The sequence below is a fragment of the Hemicordylus capensis genome, chromosome 6, assembly GCF_027244095.1.
Source record: "Hemicordylus capensis ecotype Gifberg chromosome 6, rHemCap1.1.pri, whole genome shotgun sequence".
Taxonomy (NCBI): domain Eukaryota; kingdom Metazoa; phylum Chordata; class Lepidosauria; order Squamata; family Cordylidae; genus Hemicordylus; species Hemicordylus capensis.
In genome coordinates this window covers 100643114-100666485 of record NC_069662.1, presented here as the reverse complement: position 1 = coordinate 100666485, position 23372 = coordinate 100643114, and the positions used below count along the sequence as shown (strand labels likewise).

Here is a 23372-nt window from a genome sequence, read left to right as displayed (position 1 = left end):
GGCTGGGGATACGTCCCAGTAATTTGTCCCCACTTCTATACTCGGCAGGCCTCCTAAGGTATCTAAACTAGGGCTACTTTATTGCCGCTCAAGCAGTATTTGGCTATTTTACATGTATGTGAACTGCCATTACTTCCACAAGGACGAGGTGGCATTGCTTTGCCTAGCCTGACCCTGCTAAAAGTGGAGCTTGGGAAGAAGGCACAACTGTATGGCAGCCTGGACCAGTGGCATATCTAGGGTAGGGCAGGCAGGGCACATGCCCCGGGCACCACTTGAAGGGGGGGTGCCATTTTCTAAAATTAAAAAATTTAAAAAATGGCCACCAAGAACAAAATGGCCACTTCACATGCTCAAATGGCCTCTGTGAGGCCCTAGGCCATGCCAGGCCTCACAGAGGCCATTTGAGCATGCGTGGTGGCCATTTTTTTTTAGCAGCCTTTTTTTAAAAAAAAAAAATATTTTTAACAATGGCCACGACACATGATCAAATGGTCCCTGTGAGGCCCTAGAGGCCAGTGCGGGGAAGGGGGACCTTTGCAGACCCCCCTACAGCCTTTAGGAAGCCCCCCAAAGGGGCTACAGGTTAAAAAAATATATAATATAAGTCACTGTGGAACTATGTACAGAGAATCAGGGCTTGTGAATAATGAGCTGAAGCTTATGAGCTAGGATTGTATTCATTTGCTCTTACTTTGCTTCTTGTGATAAGTGAGTTAAATGTGTTGTCTTAATAATATGGCTATTAATGGTGAGTTTGTCTTTGAATCAGTGTGAAATACTTAGTATTAAGGCCCACTTGGAGTTTCTTGCTCTCTTTCTCTCATTTTTACTGTCTTTCTGAAATACTAGAATAAATTCCAAGCAGTGACACAGTTTACTCTGCATATCCTTTAATTATTTTCAGAGTATCTGGGGAAAGCCAAATTCTCCATTTATTTTTAAAACTTATGTAATAGTGATGCTACAATGCATAGTAGAGAATTAGACAGGCACTTCTGTTTAGTTTTCCAAGTACACCTCCACATAGTATTTGGGTATTTCATGAGCCCCAGCATACTGAAATTTCTAGTTTTCCAGCATTTTTTGGTCTGGCTATGTTCACTGCTAAATAGTTTTTGAAATTTTAAAAGATTAACAAGCTTGACTTGTATTTTTGAGCTGATATTATGGTGAAGTTATCTGAAAGATGGGTGTCAGATGTTTGGACAGGGAGCACAATTTCAGTGCTTGCCCTAGGTGCTATTTTCCCTAGATATGCCTCTGGCCTGGACATAACCTTTCCAAAGGAGTGCCAATTGAGCAAGGAGATTACCTTTCCAAAGGGGTGCCGATTGAGCAAGGAGGAGAAAAGGGCATATATTGCAGGAGATGGCAGCAGGTGGAGGAACCTCTTCCTCATGAGTGACTATACAGTCAGCTATACACAGCAGTTGGCTTTGGAGGCAATGGTATTTAGTGGGGGGAGGTTGAAAAGCCCTGGTCTGAAATATAGGTTTCTTCTTGGCAGGAAAACCTGGGAATTATGAGAAGGGTATTTATGATGGAGTTCTCAGCACCTCACTGAATTACAATGCTTAAGATTTCTTGGGGGAAGCTAAGTTAACTACAGTGGTCTAAAAGAGAAATTTAAGTGTGAAAATGCTGAATCATGTAATTTTTTTAATGTACACACATGGACAAATGTGTTGGTACCCTTCCACGAAAAAAACCCACCCACAATTGTCTCTGAAATAACTTGAATCTGACAAACGTAATTGGCACCCATCATTGTTTATTCCATATTTAACAAAAATAAAACTCTGCTTTAGAGTTTTGATGCAAGAGAATATTTCAAATAATGACACAAATGAAAATAGCATGGACAAAAATGATGGGACCCTTAAGCTAATATTTTGTCGCACAACCATTAGAGGCAATCACTGCAAACAAGAGATTCCTGTAGCTCTAAATGAGACTTCTGCGCCTGTCAACAGGTAGTTTGGCCCACTCTTCCTGAGCAAACTGCTCCAGCTGTGTCAGGTTTGAAGGGTGCTTTCTCCAGACTACATGTTTCAGTTCTTTCCATAGATGTTTGACAGGATTCAAATCAGGGCTCATAGAAGGCCACTTCAGAATAGTCCAATGTTTTGTCCTTAGCCATTCTTGGGTGCTTTTAGCTGTGTGTTTGGGGTCAATATCCTGTTGGAGGATCCATGACCTGTGACTGAGACAGAGCTTTCTGACACCAGGCAGTACGTTTCACTCCAGAATGTCTTGATAGTCTTGAGATTTCATTGTTCCCCGCACAGACTCAAGGCACCCCGTGCCAGACGCAGCAAAGCAGCCCCAAAATATAACCGAGCCTTCTCCATGTTTCACAGTAGGTATGGTGTTATTTTCTCTGAAACCTTCATTTTTTCATCTGTGGACATAGAGCTGATGTGACTTGCCAAAAAAACTCCAGTTATGTCATAAATAAGCCAGACTGGAATTTGCTAAAATGCATATTGACAAGCCACAATGCTTCTGGGAGAATGTCCTTTGTACAGATGAGACAAAATCATCATGTGTGAACTCCTTTAATGTGTTAGTATTAAAAAATATTGTGCAAGATATCTGAATAAGACTGCTCAGTTCACTTGCCAGGATTTGCAAAAGTGAGATGGTGCAGGATGAATGTATTTGGAAAGTGTGGTGGCAAAAAAAAAGCTGCTTCCTCACAGATGTACGCTTATTATTATTAATTTAATTTATATGCTGCCTAACTCCAAAGGCTCTAGGCAGTTATGTGATTCAAACATGAAACACATTTAAGATCAGGACCTCTTTAAGTGAACTAGAAAGGTTTCTGAACCGACAGCAAGGATCCTTGAACAGGGCGTCCTTAGGGTGGGGCTACATGGGCAATTGCCCCGAGGCCCACGCTGACACAGGCCCCGCTCTGGGCACACTGCAGTACAGCCTGCCCTCCTCTCTCCCCCAGTCCCAGCCACTTATCTTTCCCCTCAGCCGATCTGGTGCGTGTGTACAGCTTGAAAGGCTCCCAGGCAAGCTGCTAGAATTCTGTCTCTCCCGCCTCTTAGCTGTTTGGCGGGTGGGCGGGACTTCCAGGGAGGCCTCCATGCAGGCCTTGCTGAAGCCTGAAGCTGAGGAAGTAAACAAGGAAGCAGGCAGGCAGGCAGGCAAGCAGAGAGTGTCCAGCACCAGAACTCTCTGCAGACCCTCTGCTCTGCCCAATTAATGGAGGTATGATGTGATTTCCTTTTTGTGGTTATCCCCTCCCCCACTTGAATATTTAGGAATTGGCTTGCCATAGGGTTTTTGTATTGAGCAGAGGTGTAGAGCAGGGTGGGAGGAATATGTATATTTAAATTGAGGTGGATTAGACAAATTTTTGGTTTTTAATTTTTTTTTTAAAACCCATCCAAATAAGTCCTATAAGTGGCTTGCTTCATGGCAGAAAGTTACAAAAATGTCTGGAACTGACGTCCCCCCCGCCCCACACACACATCTTAGGACCATCATTCCACCCCCATATGGAAGAATCTGCCCTTTGCATTCATAAAAAAGGGTAAAACACCCCGCTTTCTGCTCCAGCCTTTAGATAATCTGTCCTGGAATGACTTGGCATAGGGCATTGACTTGGCATAGGGCATTGGTATTGAGCAGATATTTAGGACAGGGTGGGAATAATACGTATATTCAAACTGAAGTGGATTGAACAAATTGTTGGGTTTAAAAAAAAAACAACATCCAAAAAGTCCCATAAGTGGCTTGTTTCATGGCAGAAAATTACAAAAACTTCTGGAACAATATATTTATCTATTTATGAAGGCACTATGCTCAAGTTGGTTTGCAACCCAGGAGGTCTGAGAACTGTGAAGCATGTGTTGTGTTTTTTATTTTTATTTCTTTAAAAATGCATTATATGTCCAAGCTGGTTGGACATGTCCAAAAACCTCACTCACACTATTTACACTGTATGTCATCAATCAGTACGATTCTGTAATGATATGAAATGTTAAGGATGCCCCGCACATTGCTGATTCACCCCCAGCCCCGCACCCCCGCTAGGGACAGCCTTGCCTTTTCCAGCAGCAGGAAAATGTGCCAGCTGTAATTATCCCCAAGAATCATGGTAGTGTAGTTTTCAATAATGCCTTTTGTTACATGCATATTGAAATCTGGACCGTGACACAATAATAAGGTAATACATTATACCTTATTACATTTCATATATACATCTACATGAAACCACTGCGGCAGGTCATCCATCGGTTTGGGGTGAGATTCCATCAATATGCCAATGATACTCAGTTGTATATTGCCACCCCAGAGATGCCGTTTCTATGCTTGCCCAGTGTCTGGAAGCTGTCAGCGTTTGGATGGGCCCAAACCAGCTCGGATTTAATCTCTCCAAGACTGAGTTGCTTTTGTTTACTCCTCGATCTGGCCAATTACCAAGTCTGAGTCTCTCCCTGGACAGGGTTTCGTTGCCCCTGAAGGAGGTGGTCTGCGACTTGGGGGTCCTCTTGGACTTGCGGCTCCTGCTCGATCAGGAGGTGGAGGCTGTGGCCTGAGGTGCCTTTGCCCAGCTTCAACTGGTCTTCCAGTTGCGCCCCTGTCTTGATTGGCAGGCCCTGGCAATGGTAACTCGTGCCCTCATAATCTCTTGTCTGGATTACTGTAAGGCACTCTACCTGAGGTTGTCTTTGAAGACGACCTGGAAGCTTCAATTGGTCCAGAATGTTGGAGATGAACTTCCAGTGCATCGACCTTTTGCACCAACTGTCCTAATGACCACTAGGGGCATTGGGAGTAGAGACAGTGAGTCAGGGTCTCCCTGAAATGTTCCGTTGGTGTTCGGTCACTGAGATAACTGGTCGTAGAGTGATCTGGTAATCCATGGTTATTATGTCTTGTAATGAGTACTGTATGGGTTTGTGGTTATGATGTTATGTATGTTGTATTTTATAGAACTGTGTTGCTTTGCATGTTATTGCTTGTAAACCACCCTGAGTCCTAAGGGAGTAGGGCGACATACAAATCTAACTAACTAACTAAATAAATTCTGGCTTAGCCTGAAGTATGTCCAACAACCCACCCACCCTTTCTGAGGCTTTGGTGGAGGGGACCAGGGCTTCTGTTATGCCCCACAGTTTCTCTGTTATGTGTGGGGTGGTCATGCCAGTGAATTGGTGTTTTTCAAAACTCAACGAAGGGGAGATTGACAGCTGTTTGGGGCATGGATTGCTCTAAGTGATTTGCAATTGCAAGCACTGGGGATGGGGAGGTGTTGCAGATTGGTGATACTCTGTGGAGGGAGTCCAGAAGGGGAGGAAGAAATTCCTAATTTAAACACCAGTACAAACTGCAAAATGTATGTCTTCCTATGTTTTACATAGAATTGAGATATGCAGAATGGAGCCCTTTTTTGTCTGAGCTGATTCGTTTAGGTGTTTGTGTGGGAGGGGGCATGGGGTGATGAAGGCAGCCTCTCACTAAGGCAAGGGTTACATGTCCTGTTGTTTGATTCAGCTTGGCAACTCGTCATGCCGTACTTCCACTCTTAGCTGTCAAACTAAAAAAAACACACACTTTTGCCTCTTCCTCTGTGGTGTGCTTTGTGATTGGTTAGAGGAAAAACCCAGAGCAAGTAGGTAGGAACACACAGGAAAAAGATCTGCCAGGGAGTACAGGGAGGAGCCGCCAACTGTGTGAATTGTCAATTTAATCCCTCAAATTAAACATCTTGTGAATCTGCTGCAAAGCAGATTCGCTCTTCAGAGCATGAAGGCATGTGTGAATAAGTCCCAGGCCACTTCCTCAACATGAGAAACCACAGTTTGGGATCCAGGAACACTTCCAAACTATGTATCTGATCTTTCAGGAGGCATATAACTTCATCCAGAAAAGGCATATCCAAACCATCTCTCTGGTACCACCCCCCCCACCCCAGTCAGTACCTCTATCTTATCTGCATTTAACTTCAGTTTGTTATCCTTCATCTAGCCCATTACCACCTCTAGGCAGGCATTTAGGGAAGTCATGCCATTTCCTGATGAAGTTGATAAGATTCGAGACAATATGGAGCTTTATGGAACACCATATTTTAGTTCTCACTTGGCAGAGCAGCAGTCTCCAAGCAACACCATCTGGAATCTACCAGAGAGGTAGGAAAGGTACCAACTGTAAAGCAGTTCCAACCCAACCTCATCTCCATCAGGCAATCCAGAAGGATACCATGATTGATGGTATTGAAAGCCACCAGCAGAGTCACACTTTCTCTGTCAGTAATAAACTGGAGATCATCCATCCAGCCGACCAAGGCAGTCTCAACCCCACAGCCTGCTCAAAAGCCATTTTGAAATGGATCTCTTTGTGATTCATTGTGATACTCTGCATCATCCAAAACTGCCTGGAGCTGAGAAGCAACCACCTGCTCAATCACCTTGACCAACTATGGAAGATTGGAAGCAGGTCTGTAATTAGCTATCTCTGAGGGATCCAATGCAGGTTTCTTTAAAAAAAAGGGGGGGTGTCCTTTTTTGAAGACAAGGAGGCATCCTGCTTTCCCCCAGAGAAGCATTTATAATATTTATCAGACCCTCCCCGATAATATAATTACCAGATGAGATAAACCAAGTTGGGCAAGGGTCAAGGGAACAAGTTGTAGGACATACAGTCTGAAGCAGTTTGTTGACATCCTCAGGAGTCACAAACTGAAAGTGATCCAATTTAATCCTGTGAGAGTTGTCCACAGTTGTCCAGTTGTACTGGACACCTGCACAGCACACCCTGCACAAACAGTGAAATCCAGTTCGGCCCAAATAAGAGAGATTTTATCTGCAAAAACGTTCTTGAAAACGTCATAGCGAGTGACTTCTGATCCCAGATTCAAGGGGGAGGGGAACATTCTAGTCCCCTCACAGCTCTGCTGGATGTGAATTTTGCTGAAGCAATGCAGGCAGAAAAGAACATAGAACAATCTACATTTTTTAGTAAGTGATCACCCATAATCTTTATTGAAGGATGTGGGTAATTGCTTTTTCCCTTCTCCAACTCTGAAGTAGAATTTCTGGAAACCAGAAATGAATCAGTGAGCCTTTCATGACAACATACCCATCAGAAGTCATAATTCAAGTAAGTAAAGGACCATTTACTGTGCCTGCCTGCTCTTTGTTTTTTAGAAACACATTAAGCAGGTCAATATATGCCTTCTTGGGTAAATCACATGTCATGAAAGGGGAGCAATCAGGATTGTAAAGGAATGGAAAAGGTTTTCAAATCCCTTTCCTTGTGTGTGCTGTCCAGATCAGCCCTCCATGCTTGTGCTATTTTTGTTTAAGAAACAAGTATGGACAGTCCCACGGGCGTAGCTAGGGGAGAGGGAGCCTGTATTTGCCCCTCTCTCTGGCAGCTCCTTGGAGTGAGGGAGATAATGAAGAAAATAGGGAGTGGTGGAGCTGGGGGGCCCTTAGGGGCTGGAGGCCTGGGTTCTTTGAACCCATCCACTCAATTATAGCTACACCCCTGGACAGTCCATACGGTGCATTTAAAGTATTGCGTAAATTGACACACAGTGGCAGAGCACATGGTTTGCTGCATGCAGGTGGTGTCAGGTTCAATCCCTGGCATTTCCAGGTAGGGCTGGGAAAGAACCCTGCTTGAAATCCTGGAGATCTACTCAAGTCTAATTCAATATAATGCAGCATCAAACATTCATTGTAATCTGATATTCAGCCCTCACTTTAGAATGCAATAAGTGCCTTTCCAAAGCTATTGGAAACAAGTGGGAGACACAAAGGAATTGCTGTGTTGTCTGTTGAGCCAACTGAATGCAGGCTCAAGAAACTTGGTAACTTTACAGGTTTATAAGCAGGGCTCTGTATAAGGATCTTGAATGAATGCATCTATATCTATTGCAATGAAAGCCTTGGAAAGGATATTTAAATGCTGTGACATGTCTACACCTACAAATATTAGAATCGTTCGGACAATGGTATTCCCTGTGACACTTTATGGATGCGAAAGCTGGACTCTGAAGAAGCAAGACAGAAAAAGCATTGACACTTCTGAACTTTGGTGCTGGAGAAGACTTTTGAGGATACCATGGACAGCCAGGAAAACAAACAAATGGATCACGGAACAAATCAATCCAGCATTTTCACTTCAGGCACAAATGACCAGGCTCAAACTATCATACTTCAGACACATTATGCGAAGACCCAGCTTCCTTGAGAAGTCTATAATGCTGGGGAAAGTTGAAGGAAAGAGAAGAAGAGGACGACCAGCAGCAAGGTGGATGGACTCAATTGTGACAACAATGAATGCATCACTGAGAGACCTTAAAGGCCAAGTTGAAGACAGGTAATCCTGGAGAGAATCTATCTATGTGGTTGCTAAGAGTCAACACTGACTTGATGGCACTTAATCAGTCATCAATATCTATATAAAATCTTACACACACACACACAGGTCTGGAGCAGGGGAGAGGGATCCTGAAGGGGGATTAGTCATAGTTAATGCACTGTGCTTGAATACAACACAATCACCTTTCAACCAGGATTGTAAGAAGAATAGCTGCTAGTTTTAACATTTTGTTATTCTGTATGTCTGTGCTCATTGGATGAAATAAGTAGACTTACAACAGAAATGAGTGTGATTAGATAGGCAACATAAACCATCTTTCCTTTAAAATTGATTTTCATTTCAAGTGGCAAAGCTTAAGTTCTGCACCAAGAGTGCAAGCAAAATTAAAAATCCTACAATGATTACACAAATGGAAAGTGCATCTGATTATAAGGGAGCTATTGACTAGCAGAAATAATGCATATCATGTGGGGAGAGATCATAATTATAGACACATTAGAAAACCACCTGCCTCTCATTTGAAAAGGAAGAAAACAGGGTGACAATACAGGCAAAATCTGTGATGGATGCATGGAGTTTGAAGGATCATCCGTTAATATAAAGTTATTTAGGTCCCATCCAGCCTCAATACTGTGCATTTAAAAAAATAAATGTATAGGGTAGAGACCTTGTGTGAGGTCCCACCCTACTTCAGGGCACCTTTACTGCCACTAGGGATGTGCACGGACCGGTCCGGAGGCCATTCTACAGGCCTCCAGACCGGTCCGGACACGGGCGGTTCGGTCCGGCAAGATTCGGGTGGGGGGTTCCATTAAGGACCGGGGGGGCTTTACTTACCCCTCCCAACAACGGTGCCGTATTACCTCCCTGCCGCCCCCTTCAAACCCCGCTTGGCTAGCGGCCGCCCCCTTCAAGCCCCCTGCCGCTCCCAATCCCCCTGTCGCCCCTTTCCTTCCCATTCTCCATTGAAAACGGGCGGCAGGATAACTCCCTGCCGCCCCTTTGCCTGCTCAAAAGCCAAGCCGGCAAAGGGGCGGCAGGGAGTTATCCTTCCGCCCGCTTTCTAAAAGGAGCAGTTGTTCCTTTTAGAAATCGGGCGGCAGGATAACTCCCTGCCGCCCCTTTGCCGGCTTGGCTTTTGAGCAGGCAAAGGGGCGGCAGGGAGTTATCCTGCCACCCAATTTCTAAAAGGAACAACTGCTCCTTTTAGAAAATGGGCGGCAGGATAACTCCCTGCCGCCCCTTTGCCGGCTTGGCTGCAAAAGGCTTTTAAGAAGCCTTTTGCGCGCGCGCATGCAAAAGGCTTCTTAAAAGCCATTTGCAGCCAAGCTGGCAAAGGGGCGGCAGGGAGTTATCCTGCCGCCCATTTTCAATGGAGAACGGGAAGGAAGGGGGCGGCAGGGGGATTGGGGGCGGCAGGGGGATTGGGGGCAGCAGGGGGATTGAAGGGGGCGGCCGCCAGCCAAGCGGGGTTTGAAGGGGGCGGCAGGGAGGTATCCTGCCGCCCGATTCTTAGTTCTTAAGGAGCCACAAGCGGGGATTGAAGTGGGCGGCAGGGAGGTATCCTGCCGCCCGATTGCTCAACGAAATACGGCACCGTTGCTCGGAGGGGTAAGTAAAGCCCCCCCCCATCCTTAATGGAACCCACCACCCCAGTGCCGGACCGCAGCTCCACGGTTCCGTGCACACCCCTAACTGCCACCACTCAGATCCGATTAGGCAGGATCTGAGACAATGAGGTCATCCACATAATCAAAAACTGTGTTCTACCTGGGTTTGGGAGCTGTGTGTGCTCCCAATTTTTGGTTGTGTGGAAGCGAGGTAAGGAAGAAATCTGGGTAGATGTGATTGTGTTGAGGTAAGGTAGGAGGAAAAGCTACCCAGGTTTTCCTCCTACCCTGCTTCCATACAATAAGGCTCTACACATGAGCAGTGCGTAGAGCCAAAAGGGGGTCTGTGGGGAGAGTGGGCTTGAATTCTAGAGATCGTTCAAACTCAGAGGACAGCACCATGGTACCAAAAGATAGGGTATACAAAGGAGCAGTGACAGTTGAGAAAGTGATCAGCTGAGCCAGTGGAAGGTGCCTCCAACACATCAAGCAGTGGAAAGGGAACAATTAATACCACTCCAGGACCGCTGCTCAGCAAAAAAAAAGGGTGGGTGGGTGGGTGGGGGAGGTATCCACAAGGTCTGTACTCGCCCTCCAACCCCTTGAACCAAGACAATCACTGTGAAATAGTCTGTCAGCTGTTGCAAATGAGTCATGTTGGCCTTCATGGACCTTCCAAAGCCTCAAGGACTGCTGACCCAAACTAAGTGTAAGCTACACTTCTTGTCTCTTACACAATTTGTGTCGTCAGTAGTCACTTTTTATGGCCTAACAGCTAGGGCCATGGTCACTTCTGAGCTGAGGGATAACACTTCAAGGACACCTACCATAAGACAGAAGTAGAAGTGGTTAAGTATTTTAAAGTATGCACCACAGGGTTAACACAGCTGTTTATGTATAAGAATTATAAGCCTGCCCAAGAATCCTCACCAGTGGAAAGTTGAACTGACACAGGTGATGTTTTCTGGTTTATACCAGAAGAAAGTAAACAAACAGACTGTCCCCCTGATGGAATTATTGCTCTTGGCTTTTTACCCAGGCTTTTACATAATCGTTTTACTGCTGCTTGTGTGTGTTTTTACCTGTTGTATTGTTTTTATATGGTTTTTTATTTTTAGCTTGATGTTTTTATTGCCTTTTATTGTATGTTTTAACTTTTGTAAACCACCTTGGGGTTGTCTTTTAACGAAAGGCGGTATATAAATGTAAAAATAAATAAATAAATAAATAAATATTCTTCATTTTAAAAGCAGGTTGCATCTGAAGGATAGAGGTACTTTTATGCCTAATAGTGTTTTACTAGAAGGAGGCGGCTCTGGTTGACCTGTTCTGCAGTTGTCAAAAATAAAAGACCTTTAAGGAAACCCTCAGTGAACTATCCCTTTTGAACAAGCACTTTTTCAACACAAAAGGAGCAGAAGGATGTTCCAGACATTTCTATTCCCATTGATGAGTTCCCTTCTGTAGCCCCACCACCACCACCACCAAAAGCAAAGAGGCACCAAATGCAGACTCCAGCATCTCACAGTGTCTCCTTGACTGCTTTTTGAAGCCATAAAAGGTCCAAAGGTATGCACAATCCACACAAACCAGTTGGTTTCCTTGGATGAAATGCTTTTTCAACACAAAAAGAAAGCAGGAAAAGGTCTCACATTCATAGACTCCAGCTTGTTTCCTTTGATAAAGTCCTTTTTGTAGCCTACCAACTGAAGAAAGGTTCCAGGCTGACAGACCCTCAGCTTATTTCCTTTGATAAATCACTTTTTGTAGTCAAAAAAGGATAAAAATTAAAGGCAACAGGAGCATAGCTAGGGGAGAGGGCCGGGGGCCAGTGTTCACCCCTCTCTGGCAGCCCCTCAGTGAGGGAGATAATAAAGAAAATAGGGAGGGAAGGAGCTAGCAGGGGTGTGTTCCTTGAACTCCTCTGCTCAATTACATATATTTATTTATCTATCTATCTATTTCGGTCAGCGGCCAGCCTGATCTCAATGCTACACCCCTGGCAACAGACCCTCACTACCTCCATTTTAGTCTTCAAACTGCTTTTGTAGCACCTCTCCCAAGAAACTGAAGCCTCGGATTCAGACTCTACATAAGGACATAGGAAGCTGCCATATACTGAGTCAGACCATAGGTCCATTTAGCTCAGTATTGTCTTCACAGACTGGCAGTGGCTTCTCCAAGGCTGCAGGCAGGAGTCTCTCTCAGCCCTATTTTGGAGAAGCCAGGGAGGGAACTTGAAATCTTCTGCTCTTCCCAGAGCGACTCCATCCCCAGAGGGGAATATCTCACAGCAGGGGCATAACTATAATAGGGCAAGGGGAGACAGTTGGGGGCCCCCAGAGGCAAGTCACAAGAATGACTCCTCCAGCTGCGCACCCACCCGCGCTTCCTTCAGTTGTATTCATCCTCTGAAATTGATGTGAGTGTTAAGACCTAGAGCTACCAGAACAGCATGTCTTTCTGACTTGCATCATCCACAATTTACAAAATCTTTAAAAAAACAGTTTAGGATGATAAGTCTATAGTGGCACATAGGATTATATATAATATATATTACTATGCTTTTTGTTACCACTATTCAGCCTCATTTAAGATTTCTTTACTTCATGTGCTGAGCTTCAGTGGTGGTGGGGATTGTAACATTCTTGTTGTCTCTGGGCCCACTCCAACCTTGCTTGCTACACCTGTCTCACAGTGCTCACACTTCTAGTCTCCCATTCAAGGAGGATACCTTGAACTTAGAGAGGATACTGCTTAGCTAAGAGGACAAGTCATGCTTGCTACCACAAGACCAGCTCTTCTGTCTACCACCTGTTGATACATTTTTTAAAGTTTAAAACAAAAAGGCAAAAAAGAGAGCATAGTGCTTCAATTTATTCTTGTTCTGAACTGCTTTTTGTTGGACCCCTCTTAAAGCATAAAGAGGTTCCCAGTTCACAGACCTCAGCACCCGTTTGATCTCTTTCAAACTGCTTTTTGTAGATCTCACACGCAAAAAGGGCCCAGACTCACAGAGCCAGCACCCCACCTGGGCGCTCAGATTTGTTCTCCTTGATGAACTGCTCCTTGTCGCCAAAGCTGGCAAAAGGTAAAGCGTCCTCCTGTTACCAGACTCCAACTTGGATAAGGCACCATCAACCGTATAAACACCGACCCGACTCCGATTCCTTGTACTGTACTCTCATCACCACCGCCAGCTATAAATAATAAACGCACACGTGGTTGGCTGAGTCGCGCAATCGCGAGACATCCGGGCTCTAAGCGAATTCTATTTCTCTCCCCCACCCCCTGCCGGGTCACGGTAGCGCGGGTATGAGAGGCAGGAACTGCGCTGCCGCTGGGTGGGAGGCGGGGAGGCGCGAGCAATAGCCGGCCAGGAAGAGTCCGGGTAAGTCCCCTTACGCTGCTTCTCTGGCCGTCGCTTCCCGGTAGGATGGATAGGAGCGGCACGGAGTCGCGCTGTCTCTGGGTGGGAGAAGGAGGAGAAAAGCAAGCTGCAGCTGGTGGCCCGGAAGACCGGGCGGGTGTGCTCTGCAGCTCGGGGTACCGAAGCTTGCCCCCCCAAAAGGTTAGGCTTGGTTCCAGGTCTCCAGTGGGGACCGCACAAGTGGTTAAGGGGTCATATGACTAGAAAGGGGCTGGCCTTAAAAAAAAAAAGCAGGGTTCATGAGGACATCTCTTAAGGCTTCCCTTTCTGCTTAAGGCCTTCCCTTTCTTCTCTATAGGACCGTTATTGCATGGCATGGCATGCTCACTTATAGTTCTTGTAGCAGCCGCAACGGTTCTGCACAAGCGCCTAAAAAAGCCAAATAGCACAGTGCACCTTCAAAAGTGTGTGCAAGCTGCTGTAAAATAAATAGTAATGTATTCTATAGAATAATCTCTTACGTTGTGGTGCAGAGAAGTTTGTCCCAGTGGGGATCCTGTAGACTAGAGTGTCTGTGTGTGTTGGAGTCAGACAGGAAAAGGAAGGAAAAGAAGGAGAAAATGGAGCTGTTGCTGAATAAATATTTAGTTAAATTTACAAATGCTTTCTTTGTATGAGGGTAGCAGCTTTTGTTCTTAGCAGATCTGCATGTTGAGGCATGATAGCTGCTGATAAGACACTTACTACAGCTCGTAGTATTTCCTAGTAATTGAAAAAGAAATGAGTGCCGTTGCTCATTATCAATCTAGGATTACCAAGGAAAGTGCTTGGCTTGAAAACATAATGTAGCAAATTACAAGCAATAACTATAGAGAGGACTAAAGCTACTGTTAGATGGATGGAAGTCAGTAGCAATAATCCAGGTTTCAAAAATGTAAAACCATTGATTAAATGTTAGTAGTATTTTTATTGAGTGACCCTTTGGCTTAATAAGCGTTAGGGTGAAATTTAGGCCATTGTATATTTATATTTAAGCCATCTAATGGCGCAGCAGTGAAATGACTTGATGAGCAAGACAGAGGTTGCCGGTTCGAATCCCTGCTGGTATGTTTCCAGGCTATGGGAAACACCTATATTGGGCAGGAGCGATATAGGAAGACACTGAAAGGCATACTGCACAGGGGTTGGCAATGGTAAACCCCTCCTGAACTCTACCAAAGACAACCACAGGGCTCTGTGGTCGCCAGGAGTTGACACCAACTTGACAACACACTTTACCTTTATATTACATATTTAATAAAACATGTACATTACTGTGAAGACTGGCTGGCTGTTTATGGATGATTCTCTGAACAATGATGAATACAGTATGTGTCATTTAAGCTACTTAAGCATCTTGTGATCATTTTGCCTTGTTGAGCATTAAGGAAATATGGTATGGAAAAGCTGAAGCTAGTCTGTTACTACAGAGGTGAACAAATGTTGTGGAAGTACAATGCTGTTTCCTTAAGTAACCTAATGACTTATTTTTGTGTTGGACATACCTTACAACCTCTGTTTAGGAAAGCAGCCTAGGCCTTGACAAGTTTCCTTGGTATATGGGAGCCAGAGAATGGACAGTTGACAGAATTACCAGACTTAGTGATGACATTGTGGACGAGCAGGGTAAATGGGCTTCTCTTTATCCCCTTTACAGCTAACATACTTAGAACAGAAACAGGGATGCCTAGGACAAATTAAAATGTATTAAATAACTCTATCTCTGAATAGTCTAGTCTGGGTGCCACAGTTAAATTCTTCGGTGCCATGGCACTTACAAACAAAGATATTCCCCTTAGGGAGTGGGGTCTTTGCTCAATGGAAGAGTATCTGTGTGCTTTCATGCAGAAGGGCTTAGATTCTCTTCCTGGATTCTCCAGGTAGGTCTCCTGCCTGAAACCTTGGAGAGCCTCTGCCAGTCAGTGTAAACAATACTAAACAAGATGGACCAATGGTCTAACTTGGTATACAGCAACTTCCTATGTAACTGCCAAAGAATGAAACCAGTGTGCATTTACTGAGGTTTAAAAAGTTGCTGAGAATATACATATTTTTTTCTGGCAATGCTTGGAACTGAAACCTATTTCTGTGGATGATTAAAAATAAAATAGTGATGGTGCTAAAAACTTTATGCATCCATTGTAACCCATAGGCCTGGTCTTATGTATGCAATAGAATGGACTGAACTATTTCAGCTAGCCAGTAGATGAGTACATTTTTGAATGTTTTCCTGCATTTTATGCTTTACAAACTAGAAAAACATCAGAGTGGGCAAAGGACTGGGCTATAACTTACTGGCTATTATAACCTACCTCCTTGATGTGCTAGTTTTCTGAATGCAGGGAGTGGGAGTTTTTAACACATAAGGAAAGAGTGAAAAGTGGTATGCCACGGCTGTAGCCTGAAATAGTAAGGTTTCTTCTGTCCCCTCATTCCCATCTCATTCTGCTGCCTGGATAAACACATATGTAGTTGCTTTGCAGGAAAGCCTTGCAATATCCACCTGTGCGCAAACATTTCTGAACTACTGTTGAGAAGTCATAGGACCTTGCTTGTCTAAATGCTTGTAAAATTGGAACAATAAACACCACACTTTTAGCAGTATATCTGCACATCCAATCATGCATCCATATATAGTAGTAGAATATTTTTCAAGCAAGTAACTTGTTAAATGTGCATATTTTGTTACAGGTCTTGGCACAAAATGAATATAATTAGGGAAAATAAAGATTTGGCCTGTTTCTACACAACAAAACATTCATGGAGAGGAAAGTAAGTAGCCCAGTTTATTCTGTTCTCTAGTTTGGGGTGCTAGTGCTGTATTATGGCCTGCTTCTGATATCCTTCTGCTAGGTCTCAAATTGTTGCATTAAAATAGGTTTGGATTTGAAAATTTTAGTCACTCCTTGTGATTTTCTGAAAATAATAAAGAGCATTAATTATCTACACAGCTTACCTTCATGTAGAATTATGTTTTAGAAGGTTTCTTAGCTTCAGATCATGCCACCGGTATTGCTGAATGGTCAGTATTGGCCCCTTCTATGTGTTTGTGAACTGTAGAAATTGCTCTTAACACCCCCAATCCTTCAAATTTGCTCAGCACATCTGCCTGCAATATATATGTTGTTTGATATGTGATGCAGTGGTGCAGCAGTTTAACTTCAAACACTTATTTGGCATTACAGCAAATTCTAGGATGGGGCTGTAAATTTCATGATAAATAAACTTAAATCCCATCGTAATATGAATAATAGGGGAGGGGGCGGAGTATACTTCCCCCTCAAATACTGGAGAGTCACGCTGGTGGCTCACTTGAAAGAGGCCAAAGGAGGGGGTTATGGCTTATAAGTACAAACAAAAGGGGACTTCCTGCATAGTATCAGTCTTATTAATCTGTTGTCCATCTTCTAGGACAACATTGGCCATAATGGCACATGCTTTGTTGTCTGGATTGGATATTGATTTTTGTGGTTCTCCAAAACAATCCATGATATGTGTGATACTCAGCTCATGCCGTCTCTTACTGTTGGAACACAGTCTTTTATGGTCCCTTGTAAAATTACATGCTGGTATTTGATTTAAAACTTCATTGATAGTGTTAGCTGAGACATTCTGAAAAAGAAACTTAATTTTTGGGAAAAGGACTTGTTTCTTCATCTTGCCAGTAAGTGAAAGACAAGTAAAAATTACTTCCCTTTCTTGCACTCCCTTCTCTATCTTCTAGCACTCTTGCTTGATAAAGCAGATTTGTTTGTATAGCTAGTTAATTGGACTGTTTCCCATGAATAAAGACCAAACTAGATGTGACTTTAATCACATCATTTGGCTGTATGTGTATTAGCAGCTATATTACAGTATGCAAGCTAGGGATGTTTTATGGGCCTCTGAACGGGTTCGGACACAGGCCAGTTCGCAGGCTCAACAGCAGGGGTGTTTGTCTGCCTTTAAGGGCTGGGGAGGGTGCACTTACCCCACCCCAGCCATGTTTCCCCTGCTAGCGCTCGGTCTCCTCAAAGTCCATCGGGGTGGCAGCGTACCTCCCTGCCGCCCCGTTTCCCCTTTACCAGAAGTAACCGGAAGTACTTGATGCACTTGTGCTTGTTGGGCGTGTGTGCACGCACATCCCACTCGCGAGCATGTCGGGGGTGTGCGTGCAACGTGTGCGTGCGTGCATGCCCGACGAGCACAGGCGTGTTGAGTACTTCTGGTAAAGAGGGCAATGGGGCAGCAGGGAGGTATGTTGCCGATCTGACAGACTTTGAGGAGACTGAGCAGGGGAAACCCGTCGGGTGGGGGAGGGGTAAGTGCACCTTTCCTCGCCCTTAAAGTTTTTCCCTCCCCCCAGTTCCATGCACATCCCTAGTGCAAGGTGCCCCAATCCAGATTGGAATAACAGCTTATAAGTAGGGAGACTGTAACTGTTTTCCTGCACTACATTTTAGATTGGGGAACCTATTGTTACAGTTGAAAACTGCACACATACAGCCTAATAACATAATGAACATCATGTCTAGTTGGGACTGAAGGCATACGTCTTCTGCTGTTATGTGTGGGATACATTCAAACTGATTATTTCCATACTGAGCTGCATCCAGACTAGGGTAGTGCTTGAGTATGGATAGAGTGAAAGGGTATTGGTGTGAAGAAAGTAACCTCTATTCCAGGTTAGTTTTTGTGAAAAATGGGGCACTAGCTGTCATGCTAACTCTTGCACATGTTGCATTACCTCTCCTACAGTGTTGTATATGTCCAGAAGAAGTTCTTCAGCTAGCAATTGTAGAGCAGCACAAAATGCTAAGGGTCATGTGTACTCTTGCATTATGATAGCATCACTAATCTGGGTACTGCCCATTGTATTATTTTAGCCAGATTGCCAAAATAGAGTATTTTGAAAACTACTACTATTGATGGAACAGTGTTATATATTGTTGTAAGTGTAGAAGATAAATTAAAATTAAAAATCATGATCTTTCATTCTATTCCACTTCAGTTCTTCAGATGTTCCTATTTGTTCAGAAAGATGTTCTTATTTGTTCACATTGTTCCTATGGGTTCAAAAAGATGACAGGAGGGCAGAAACGGAGCCTCCCTGTCTCTTTCCTCTATGTAATTTGATTCAAACAGTGGGCTATAACGTTTTCTCTGTTTAGTGAAGAATTTCCCAAAGCTAAATTCAGAAAAAGTACTATGAATGCTCCATTCTGTCAAAACCTTTTTCAGTTGCTAAAAAATCTAGGTTATCAAACATATTGACATAACATGATTAACTCATTTAGTTATGTTCAGGATCTCCTAGGGGTAAATCTGATGAATAGTAGTTCTGTGTAATCATAAGAAATCGTTTGCTTCACTCTAGATAGGCAGATGTCCAGGAAGCCCATATGCCTAAAGATTATGGGTAACATTCAAAGTATGACATGGGCTAGTAGAATGCCTCCATTCGTGCACTGGAGGGAAATGATTTTTGCCTTATCTCTCTGTAGCCCTCTGTGCCTGCCAAAAGTGTCTCTGAAGGTCCCACAGCTGTGTGTGTGTGTGTGTGTGTGTGTGTGTGTGTGTGTTGGGGGAGGGGGGATTGGTGAAAATTACCCTCACCTCTACACTGTGGAAGCATTCTGCTCATGCACATTTTAGTCTGGATGCTACCCTATTTGACGCTTTTGTATGCGCTTTTGCAACTGATGAGGCAGCTCAAAGCAGATGACACTCATTTAAAAAAATCCAAAAGTATGCAGTAATAACAGTAGACGCTGAGCTCCACTTAAAAACAAAATTGTTAGGCAGCAGTATTCTCTCCAAAGCACATTTGAGGGCAATTGCTATATGAGAATTACATGTTAAATATATAACATCTAATTTAAATCTATGTATAAATGTTTATATAAATTGAACAAGGACTGCTGAATCAAAACTTACACAGTGCTTAATATGTTTAAGCATAGTGTTTGTTAAGCATTATGTTGATTAAGCACAGTAAAAGAATAAAATCTAAGTACATATAAGCCTTTTTGAACTTGGTTCTTGTTGACCTTGTTTGGGGATGGGGGGCGGGGTATGTTCTCACATGTTCTAGGCTCACATGTTCAGTATTCTGTAACATTTCTTTACAGATTGTTATTAATGACTGAGAAATTTTCCACCAGATATTGCATTAAAATGAAACCTATGAGTACCGTGCTATATGCCCTCATATACCTCTATTTGAATGCTTCAGCACTTATTTCCTCTCCCCCTTTTTCAGGCATCCTGAATGTTTATAGCAACTTCCATTTCAAACATTTTTCAAATTGTCTGTTGTCACAGTGACTTGGAAAACATACAATATTCTGTTCTGAGGAATCCTGAAGCTGTATTGTTATGCCTGATCAATGTTCTCCATGGAAACAAATTATCATGTCTCCGAACTTATAATGAAAACAGAAGTGCTGGTTGCATATAGTACCATAAAGGAATAATGAACTGTCTTGTTCAGATGGCTCTTATACCCACTACTAGGTTTTGAGGAGCACTTAAACTAAATCCTTGCTTCTTGTTGATATGTTTTTAGGTATAAACGAGTCTTCTCAGTTGGAACTCATGCCATCACAACTTATAATCCTAATACGCTTGAAGTTACAAATCAGGTAATAGCAAAGAAATGGCTTTCTTGGAATATATTAAATTTTCTCCCAAGTGAAAATAGGTTGACTTGTACTAATGAATCCCTGTTGGGAAAGCCTGAGCAGAGGATTAGTCTCGATTTTATGAATTAACAAAGAAAAACTAATAATATGGCTAATGTATGTTATATATCCAGTTTAGTTATGCTGTAGAAATATAAGTAACTTGACCTGAATAATAAAAAAGTGATTTTCCACCCCTTCAGTGCACATTTATGAGCAAAATGTGGATTTTAATCTAATTTTAATTTTAAATAGGGAGCGATATATATTATTGTAGAATACAGGAGGTTTTTTCTCCTTGTGTGAGTAAATTATATGTAGCTCATGCTACTGATGCACTTAAACAGCAATTTTACATTTAGTTCTAAACTTTGTGTCATCTCCTTGCACATCTGCAGGTTATATTTACTCTCCCTTTATGTAACCTTTCAGATTTATGTCAGGTTACCTAGGGCAGTTCTTCCACTTCCTTGTCTGTCACCAGGTTGCTTGGCAATGAGGGAAGATAAATCTGAAGGACCACAAACTTAATAACATACAGCCCTCAGATATGTGATCTTCATTATTTCTGATAACTTGCTTTAGTGACTGAGTACAGAACAGATGCTCAGTATGATGTATTTAGGGCTGCTGCAGTTCAAAGCTTCAACATGCATAAATATAAAAAGGTTGTGGATTGTAAAATCTTAAACTTTTAAAAATCTATCACTCTGTCCTGGGTTTCCTATCCCTTGACTTATAACTATCACATTAACATTATATTTTGTCTGTGTGTAATACAATACACACATATGCACGGCAGCCATTGACACTAGAAGACTTTGGCGACCAGGCCACGCCACCACAACACATTTACATTAGACATCACTCAGTGTGAGTGGAAATAATTAATATGCAAGTCTGTTTGTAATTGCTGAGTTCCCTTCGGATTTTCAATATGCATGTTCCCTGTTCACAGGCAGAACACATGCCTGAATATCTTCTGCAGTATAACTTTACTCCTGTAAAATTGTAACTTGGTGGACCTTGTGAGCTAATGTGGATATTAACAAAGCCCAACATATGGTTACCCTTTCTGTTCAGTGTTTTTTCTGTAAGTATGGTTTTTGAGGATTGCATTGGAAATAAGTCAGAGAGTTCTAGATGGTCTTTATTAGGGATGTGCAATTCAATTCATGCATGAATCACTTTATGTTGAATCGGGGGCGATTTGCAGATTTGACAGCAAATCATATCACCCCTTAAATGAAGGAGCTGATCTGAGATCAGCTTTGATTCAACGTGAATTGATTTGTGTGATTCAATCAGCCTTTTTAGCAGGCTTCTCCCCCTTGCTGAATGGTTTTCTGGCACTGGCTTCCAATTGGCTTGAGATCTTCTTCCTCCTTGGTTGGTTTGTTGTCATTCAAATAGTGTTGGCATGGGCAAATGTGCCCCCATAGGCTGGGGGGAGGGGGGAACACATCTGGAGGAAATTTCAAAATATATTCAAAGGGACTAGGAGGCAGAGAGAGTGAGCCCTTATGAAGAAGAGAATTCATCATGACAGGAAGAAGGAACGAGGAAGGCAGGCTTTGATTTTGTGGTTTTCTTTTCTCAGTACCGAGTACATATTGTCCTACCTATTGCTGCTATAACTGTTTTGCTGGATCTCAGATTGACAAAGAGGGAACAAAAATGGAGGGAATTTAAAATGTTTTCAAAGGGACTGGGAGGCAGAGAGAGCCTTTACATCAGGAGAGGAGGAAGGAATCAAGGAAGGTTAGGATTTTGTGGCTTTCTTTTTCTCAACACTGATTATAATACTGTACTACCTATTACCACTATAACTATCTGGTTTTGCTGAATCTCAGATTGACAAAGGTGGTGCTTGGGTGCCTGCCTGCCTTGAGTTGTGGTTTGGTCTGTTTGTGAAAAGGTGTTGTGGCAGCTCAGCTGTGTCTGTGTGTAATATTTCTTGCTGATTGCTGTAATGAACTCCATGTCTGGCCGATCATAAGAACAGCCCTGCTGGATCAGGCCCAAGGCCCATCTAGTCCAGCATCCTGTTTCACACAGTGGCCCACCAGATGCCTCTGGAAGCCTACAGGCAGGGGTTGAGGGCATGCCCTCTCTCCTGCTGTTACTCCTCTGCAACTGGTACTCAGAGGGGCATGCTGCCTTTGATGCTGGAGGTTGCCTATAGCTCTCCGACTAGTAGCCGATAGATCTCTCCTCCATGAAGTTATCCAAACCCCTCTTAAAGCCATGCAGGTTGTTGGCTGTCACCACATCTCGTGGCAGAGAATTCCACAAGTTGATTATGTGTTGTGTGAAAAAGTACTTCCGTTTGTTGGTCCTAGATTTCCTGGCAATAATTTCATGGGATGACCCCTGATTCTAGTGTTATGTGAGAGGGAGAAGAATTTCTCTCTATCCACTTTCTCCACACTATGCATGATTGTATAGACCTCTCTCATGTCTCCCCTCAGTTGTCTTTTTTTCTAAACTAAAAAGCCCCAGGTGTCCTAGCCTTGCCTCATAAGAAAGGTGCTCTAGGCCCCTGATCATCTTGGTTGCCCTCTTCTGCACCTTTTCCAGTTCTACAATGTCCTCTTTAGATGTGGTGACCAGAACTGTACACAGTACTCCAGGTGTGGCCACACCATAGTTTTGTATAAGTGCATTATAATATTAGCCGTTTTATTTTCAATCTTCTTCCTAATGATCCCTAGCATGGAATTGGCCTTTTTCACAGCTGCCGTGCATTGAGTCGACTCTTTCAACGAGCTGTCCACTATGACCCCAGGATTTCTCCTGGTCAGTCACCGAGAGCTCAGATCCCATCAGCGTATACTTGAAGTTGGGGGGGGGGGTTGTCCCAATGTGCATCACTTTACACTTGCCAACATTGAAGCGCATTTGCCATTTTGTCGCCTAGTCAGGAGAGATCCTTTTGGAGCTCCTCACAATCCGTTTTGGATTTCACTATCTGAAAGAGTTTGGTATCATCTGCAAATTTGGCCACCTCGCTGCTTACCCCTACTTCTAGATCATTTATGAATAAATTTAAAAGCACTGGTCCCAGTACAGACCCCTGGGGGACCCCACTGCTTACTTCCCTCCATTGTGAATACTCTCCATTTATACCTACCCTCCGTTTCCTGTCTTTCAATCAGTTAGCAATCCATACATGTACTTGTCCCCTTATCCTGTGACTGCTAAGTTTCCTCAGGAGTCTTTGATGAGGAACTTTGAAAGCTTTTTGGAAGTCCAGGTATAGTATGTCAACTGGATCACCTTGATCCACACACTTGTTGATACTTTCAGAGAACTCCAAAAGGTTCATGAGGCAAG

General features: G+C 43.3%; 1 protein-coding gene and 1 long non-coding RNA gene across 10 annotated transcripts in view; one reads left to right on the top strand and one right to left on the bottom strand.

Annotated features, from left to right (window-relative positions):
* Window positions 1-12822: 12822 nt before the first annotated feature.
* Window positions 12823-13570, bottom strand: LOC128330140 (uncharacterized). The gene is made up of 2 exons (XR_008309978.1): window positions 13371-13570; window positions 12823-13165 (listed from the first exon to the last, which is right to left on the bottom strand). It is a non-coding gene; the product is annotated as an uncharacterized LOC128330140 (long non-coding RNA).
* The window catches only part of DNAJC13 (DnaJ heat shock protein family (Hsp40) member C13), a 98411-nt gene continuing 88271 nt past the window's right edge, over window positions 13233-23372 (top strand). For 2 of the 9 annotated variants that reach the window (XM_053262492.1, XM_053262486.1), the window contains exons 1-4: window positions 13233-13356; window positions 14898-15000; window positions 16066-16146; window positions 19922-19997. In XM_053262492.1, the coding sequence (XP_053118467.1) occupies window positions 16079-16146; window positions 19922-19997 (144 nt within the window). In that variant the 5' untranslated portion in view covers window positions 13233-13356; window positions 14898-15000; window positions 16066-16078. Of the gene's footprint in view, window positions 13357-13408; window positions 13537-14423; window positions 14440-14897; window positions 15001-16065; window positions 16147-19921; window positions 19998-23372 lie in introns of those variants that run through there. The other 7 variants (XM_053262490.1, XM_053262488.1, XM_053262489.1 and 4 more) reach the window with 7 other exon arrangements.